General features: G+C 38.8%; 1 protein-coding gene across 1 annotated transcript; it reads left to right on the top strand.

Moving 5' to 3' along the window:
• The first annotated feature begins 4667 nt into the window (after nucleotides 1-4667).
• LOC143616805 (uncharacterized) lies at nucleotides 4668-5748 on the top strand. Its single transcript, XM_077089530.1, has one exon. It carries the CDS (start codon nucleotides 4717-4719, stop codon nucleotides 5578-5580), a length of 864 nt encoding a protein of 287 aa, XP_076945645.1. The 5' UTR covers nucleotides 4668-4716; the 3' UTR covers nucleotides 5581-5748.
• Nucleotides 5749-7833: the final 2085 nt, after the last annotated feature.

A 7833-nucleotide genomic window follows, 5' to 3' on the forward strand; every position in this document is an offset into this window, starting at 1 on the left:
CGTCGTTAAATCGAGTAATGAAATCTTCGACAGACTCATTATCTCGGCGAATAACGTCTAAATCTCTGACGGATCATGAGTGTGCTTCTTTTGTTGACTGAAATGTTAGGAAATTTTTTCACCAAATCATCCCAGCTAGTAATCTGACCGTCTGGTATCTTTTCAAACCATTCACGCGCTACCCCAGTTAATGTCAATGCGAACATGTGACACCAATAAGGGAGCGTCCATCCGCTAACACCGCCAACCGTTACAAAGTTTTGGAGATGATCACTAGGATCAGTCATCCCATTATACTTGCCTACCGACGTAGGGATTTGAGCATTGACCGGGAATGGGGCTGTTGCGATACGTGCTATGAACTTTGATTTCTCAGCAAAGACTGCTTGGGCGATATGGTTTAGTAAAATCTTCTTCGGCGTCACTATGGTATTGGGTATGGCGAACTACCGCACGCGGGCGACTAGTTCCTTCTTGTACATGAAGCCTGCTATCACCGCTGTAATATCTGAAAGCGCCTGTATGATACGTTGAATCATGACTGTCATACTCATCCCTGTAAGCAGGCACACACATGACCATACGAGGACGTTCACGCGTTCTCCATACTTCTTCAGGGTCTCTCTCTGTCTGAAGGCTATGACGGATCTGGCTCCTCCTCACTGTTGCGGGAGGAAAAGGAGATCTCATGGGAGATTCAATATAATTCATATTACGAGCATGGAGTCGCTCTTCACGCACCCTACGCTCGTACTCAGCTGTGAAATTTTCCTACTGAATACGGAACCAATCATCAGGGGATAAGGGTACCCTAGCTCTAGAACTACGATGATGAGTTCTCGCCGGTTCAGAATAGTCAGAATCATCTTCTAGACCTAATTCTTGCGAGTCCAGCGAGTTTCTCTTGTGATTCGCCCCTGATCGCCAGGATTAGAACCTCCCGGCGCCATGACGTTTCCTAGGTCAGTTGGAGTAGGACCTCCAGGTGCTATAACACGCTCTAAGCTACCTAAGGTACCTAGGGTAAAGCCTCCAGGTGTTACATCATTAGTAGTTCATGAAATAGGTGCAGGAGTTCCCGCCGGCCCTTCGAGAAATTGACTCATATCGTTCGAACCAACGGAAACACGAGATTATCACAGTTTTAACACAAGCACAGATGGCGCCAATGAAGAAACACGGATCTACTCCCCTTTACGGGTCCTAGATCCAGTGAGTCCACAGGGTAGGATACGACAACAACCAAGACGATATGAGCTCAATCTTCCAAAGTCCAGTGACAGAAACCTGCAAAACAGATACCGTGAGCTCGTTACAGGAAGGACGAGAGGGGGGGTCTTCCCGTAACCACCCTCCGGCGTGAGAATAAGTACCGTTCTAATAGAGAGAAAGTACTTAAGTATTTAGAGTAGATAGTTGGGAGTGAATGAATACCTCAAGGTGATTGTGAAGGTATCTATAGCCGAAGAGTGTGGGAATGTGATTGGGCCAGCTGTCCCTTTCTAGAAGATGCTCCCGTAACCGTCTGGACACGTGCCCGCATATGATAGGTTGAGCTATACATCCCATGTGCATGGTTATAACAATCTGGACACGTGTCTCTCTGTGATCGGACGAGATAACCCTTGCCATGTGCACGATTATAACAACCTGGCCAGTTGTCCTTCATTCATTGGTTGACGTGTCACGTATTCTCTAAGAAAGGATCTTGGTAATTCTTCTAGAAGGTAGTTAGTTAATTACATATGTCTTGTGGCATTGCCTTCCAGTCATCTTAGCGGGTGAGCATGCTACCATGCGGATGACTTCTGAGAGTGTCTGGATGCTTCCGCCCATGGTGATCCATATGTCCCGCGGATGGCATATAAGGGGCTTCCCTCTGACCCGCGGGTGATACTTAAGGGTATTTGGGTCTTTTGGGAACCCTACCTCTATACAACGCCTCTTGTTCACGACATAATTATGAAGAAATATTCTATTAGACCATCCGTAGTGGCAAGCGTTTTGACTAGAGGTGGCAATTTGAGTGGGTTGGGTTGGATTTGGGTGATGGTTAGAATAGGTATAGGTCAAGATGGGTATGGGTCAAAATGAATTTTTAAAATAGAGGGTTAAGATGAGAATGTGTCAAGATGGGTAAAACTAACCCATCTTGACCCAAGTGTAATTAAATTACAAAGGGTTTCAAAACCCCTCAAAAAATTTTCAAAAAAATTATTAAAAAAAAATAATAATTCAAAATATAAATAAAAATGTAAAATAACTAAAATGTTTCTCCCGTCATCTTCGTTCGTAAAAAAAACGGTTTTGTATCGGTCCAGGTTCGATTTTTTTGGTTTTTTTTTTCCGGTTTGGTTTTGGTTTTTTTCATTTCGGTCGTTTCGGTATCTGTTTGGTTTCAATGATTTTGGTTTCGATTTCTCGGTTTTTATTCGGTTTCGTGGGTTTTGTTTAAAATAAAATTGGATTGAGTTTGTTTTAGTCCATTCTAACCTATAAACAAACCCATTCTAACCCATAACCAAAAGTCACTAGCATTTCCTCAACCCATCTTGATCTCCTTAGAAAATTCTATTGATTCATCCTAACCCATTCCAATTTTAAAAATTATCCAGATTGACCCAAAACAACCCATTTGCGTTGATTTGCTACCCCTAGTTTTGGCGTTTTGGGCTCCGAAACGCCGGTGGTACAACGCCCCCCTGACGTTTTGGCATGGCATTTTGGGATGGGCGTTTTCTACAAAACGCTAGCATGGCACGAGTTTTGATAAAATTATGTGTGGGGAGAGGAGAGAAAGGGGAATATATGTAATTATTGTGGGAGAGTTGTGACGTTTTGCCCACTACGCCACTTTTTGCAAAACTCTCAATTAATGACGGGGATGCCACATGGTGCAAAATGCCCAAGGTAAAGCGTTTTAACTGCGTATGGTCTTAATGAGTTCGTTTTGTCACTCATTCAAGTTGCATCTCCCGTCTCTTTTAATCCCTAACCATGACAATCGACAACTACCAAACCCAGCCAATACTCATTGATCATTCTTTAAATAAAAACATTAGTTTTTGTTCCATATGAATACTCATATATTTGTATTTAAATACTCAAACAAAGTTTTAGGAGTTTGTTATTTCTGGTCTTTTTGACCAAACCCATTACAGATGACACATGTTGAAAGGATCCAGTCCTTTCATTCTATTTTTAGCTAGATGTGAATGTGTATATGATAGGGCCTTTGGTTTGACTTATGTGTTTGAAAATGAAATTCATGTGTTTTCTGAATTTTGTCTCTAAAAGTATACACATTTTCTAACACAACCATATGAGAGATTTCTTACTGAAAAGTATTCAGTGACTTGGACGTAATTACTCAGAATAAGAGTAGAACTCATGGTTAAAACACAGTTAGATGAGAGCAATTCAAGACGGGTAACCTCTTGAAAGTTCTCGCTCTAACCAGTGTTTTAGCAATCACTAGTTGGTTGAAAGGGGGAGGCTATCGATTAATCGGGATAAATTCAAGACTAACTGGTATTAGTCGAAATTAATTGACACCTAGTCGGAAATTCTACAACCATGCTCTAACATTAAAACACATCCTTAAACTTCTTGTAAATAAAACTGACAACAATATTAATTTGTATATATGAGTTACCTACTTATTAAGTTATTATTACATCATTTGTAAACTTGCCAAACAAAGCAAGAAATGTTAACCAAAGTATTGAAACAAAACAGAAAGAAAACCTAACCTTAAGGATTCGAGCCCGACAAGTATACCCGAAACTCGAAACATATGGGACATGTATATTTGAAACCCGACGGGTATGGGATTAGGGTTAAAATTTCCGCATGTATAGGTCGGGTATATGATTAGATGATACCCGGCCCAATTACCCAAAACCACATACCCGTCTACCTAGGGTGAACAGAAAACCGAATTAACAGAACCGAAACCAAATAACTGAAAAAACCGAACCGAAGCATTAAAAGACGGTGGATTTTTTAGTTTTTCGAAAAATCGGTTTTTGGGTTTAGGTTCGGTTATCTATTTTAAAAAAACCAAACCGAACTGATTAATCGAATCTATGTTTTCTACGTGTTTTTTAAAGATGTTATGACCAGAAACAAAACGCCCAAAGAATCTACTATTGACGGTGATGAAGATTGGGTCTAAACTTTGAAAATGAATAAGATAACAAATGAAGATTCAGGACAAACTTTTAGTGTTTTTTTGATTAAGAACTTTGTTATATTTTGAACTATACTGTTCAAACAACTTTGTATTTATTTAGTTCCACGTAAAACGTGCTTATTATTATATTTGAATTCAATATATATGAAGTACTCTATTTTTATGAATTCTTTTTTTTTTTTTGTAATGTCTACTCACAATTAAAAAAAACAAAAATAACTGAAAACCGAATAGCCGAAAACCGATCGGTTGGTATTTTAAAATAACAGATAGATTCGTTTCGGTTTTGGTGTCACCCAATAACTAAACCGAACAGAACCGTACACAACAATGTGTCTACCCGAATCATATGCCCGGAAAATTTTAAATGGGTATGAATTACCTACCCTACTAAACATGAAGGGCCTATTTTATAGTTTGTACAAGACACCACCATTCGTGCTCCACCACAAACGTGTCGTCACATAGATACACTGATAAAAGACACACGCAGACCCACCCTTCACGTTTCTTCTCAACCAATGTCCGACCAACAACCACCGGTAGAAGACCAAACCAACGGCGGCGCAGCCGTTATTGGCCCTCCGGTCACTCTCCAACCGGACGCCGCCGCAGCGCCGCCACTAAAACGACAGCGTAGACCCAGCGTCCGGCTCGGCGACATCGGAGATCAACACATATACGATAATACCCGAAGAACAAAACAACCCCAGTGGAAATTTCCCGCCAAAGATTCCAGATCGTCGAAAACACGGCCGCTCGTGAACCTAACAGGCACCGGCGAGTTTCAAGATTCCGGTGAAGATAAAGATGGTAGGAATGAGAGTTGTCATAATAATAATAATGTGAATAATGGGGGTAATGATAACAATAATAATAATAATAATAATGATGATGTGATTGGGAGTTGGAAAGCTAGGGCTTGTTCGAAATTGAAAAGGGGGTTTTCGGGTACGAAGCGGGTTCGGTCAAATTGGGGGTTGAAGATGGACGACAGTGATGATTTTGATCATGATGATAATGATGATGATGTTCAGAGTTTGAATTTTTCGATGGATAATGAGATGGATTTGAATTATGGTGGTAAAGAAACTGGGACTGGAGCTAGGGTTAGGGTTTCGGATGGGGTTGAATTAGACGGACCCTCGGATACCGATGCGAGAAATTGGAACAATAATAGTAATCCGGAAAGGAATGGTGTGAGGGTTTGGTTGAATCAGTTAGGGTTAGGAAGGTATGCGCCGGTTTTCGAAGTACATGAAGTTGATGATGAGGTTTTGCCGTTGTTAACGTTAGAGGATCTTAAAGATATGGGAATAAATGCGGTTGGGTCGAGGCGGAAAATGTTTTGTTCGATTCAGAAGCTTGGTAAAGGGTTCTCGTAATCCCAAGGTGTAAAACTGGTTTGAGCCTTTTTGTTTTTTGTTTTTTGTTTTTTGATAGTGTAGTTTGTTGGTTTGTGATAAAATGATTTTTTTCTGCGCGTAACGTTGGTTACTTTTTGACTTGATATGATGCGGTTTTATGGTATATATAGATCAGTAGTTAGATTAGCTTTAACTTTGCTGATGTTGTTGTGGATAAGAGTTGATACATAGATTTTGTAGTTCAAGATGCATTGAATGATGCTGATTATCTGATGCTATTTTTCGTTAGAGTTTATAATAACGCTGCGTGGGAAATAATTATTGGAAGAAGCATAATGACTGTCAATTTAAGATGCGTGAAACGATGTTAATTGTATGCAGGTCAGCTAATGTAGTTAAGTTAACTTCACCGATGTTTTATCAAAGAAGAATGCTATGTTTCTGTTTAGCCAGTTATTGGGAAGAATGCTAATAGTTGTTTCTGTTTAGCCAGTTATTGGGTAAAATATACGAGTTATGGAATACGTAGACTAATTCAAGTTTGTGACTCCTTGCCAAGATTCTTTGTTATGTGAGAGTCTTTGGATGTTTAAAATCTATCAAAACCATGACGCGTTGATTAAAGTTAAGGATGGTTAGCTAATTGGCTTTTCTGCGTCAATTTCTTACTTGATTCTCCATTATTTTAGTTCAAAAACTCAGATCCTGGAATAATTACAGTTTTACAAGCACTAATTTCGGTTATTGTGATATAAAGTAATAAAACGCGTTTTAGTATGTAGTATAGCATATGCCTTTATTGTGTATGCCCTAAGCCCTTTGTTTTATCATCAATTTTTTTCTCTTTTTATGACGAATTCAGGATTGATAAAAGCATGCTAATTAGTGTACATATATATGCCCCCCCTAGAACTAGATATAGTAAATAATCAGTTTTATCATGTTCAGGTAAATCAAGTCACAATATTCACTTTCGCATCACATCTAACGGCCTTCAGTATCTAGTATGTAACGTATACATGTATGTTCTTTTGTGCGTATTCATGATTCACCTCATATCATCACCATTGATTTCAGTGTTGATGTATCTTTAAGTTTATTGATGATAAAAAAGCTTTAGGTACCCTGCACTCCTGCAGTTGCTGTTTCTTTGTTGGTGGGTTGCCCTTTTTCACGGTAGATATTATCCAACTTGACTATGTGGTTTTAGAATAGAATTATTAAGGTGTGTTAACACTTTGTTCTACTTTTGAAATCTACCTTGACTTTGTGGTTTTAGAATAGAATTATTAAGGTGTGTTAACACTTTGTTCTACTTTTGAAAGTGGCATATCGCACGACGTTTTGGAAAATGTATGTTAAGTAGTATTTACAAACCTATGCCATTGCTTTAAGAGTTTCCCTCAAGTTTCAATCCAGCTCTTTTTGAGATAAAAGGCTTCTTTCGGTTATGAGTATCATTTAGATGTAATGGTTTTTAATGTGGGTTCCGGAGGGGGGGGGGGGTCAGGCTTATCTTTGTTTGTTCGTAAGACAATGTCATTGTGGGAGTTTTATTATGTTTTAAGGTTCAACCAACATAATTAGACATTTAGACTATATGTTTGGTAATATTATAATAGAACAGAGGGTATCAGTTTGTGATACTTGTCTTCATACATATCACGAGCAACCCATTATTCATACAATATGAACATTGTTGGTATAAGAATCTTCACCATTTTGCTATCAAGTTCCTTGACTCTCACCCCATGCCCTACAACCCGTACTGGCCAAATTTGCAGGTCTACCTGCTACTCATTAACATCAGACAGAAACCTACCAACACAATGACTCTTGGGCCGCTAAAACATCAAATGGCTTGTATGGTATCATCCGTATTTCAGTGGTGCTTAAAAATGTGTTTAATGCTCTTGCCATTGTAAGTTTGTTTTCACCCGTGTCTCAATGGTGTCTAAAAATGTGTTTGTCATTGTGGGTGAACTAGTGAAAGTCTCGGTGGTGTCTTAAAATGTGTTTAATGCTCTTGCCATTGTTGGTGAACTAGTGAAAGTCATAGACCTAGTTACGATTGGTAACCTCTTGTTCATGGGCAGATTTTATGTATCAGTATGTTTGAGCATATAATATAGCTTTCTAGTTGTAAATATTAGGTCACTTTTATATAAGGTCACATTTTGGATAATTATGTGTGCGAGTAAAATTCATATTTATTTTGACGATTAAAATTTGAAGTTCAAATGTTGATTTTTGTTCTCAATTTTATTAATA

This window comes from Bidens hawaiensis, unplaced genomic scaffold (assembly GCF_021521415.1).
Source record: "Bidens hawaiensis isolate Kalapana, Puna unplaced genomic scaffold, B.hawaiensis_p1.1 tig00049905_1, whole genome shotgun sequence".
In the NCBI taxonomy this organism is placed as follows: Eukaryota; Viridiplantae; Streptophyta; class Magnoliopsida; order Asterales; family Asteraceae; genus Bidens; species Bidens hawaiensis.

Bases quoted from the DNA above. Each gene is read 5' to 3' on its own strand.
- LOC143616805 (XM_077089530.1), top strand. From the start codon at position 4,717: ATGTCCGACCAACAACCACCGGTAGAAGACCAAACCAACGGCGGCGCA.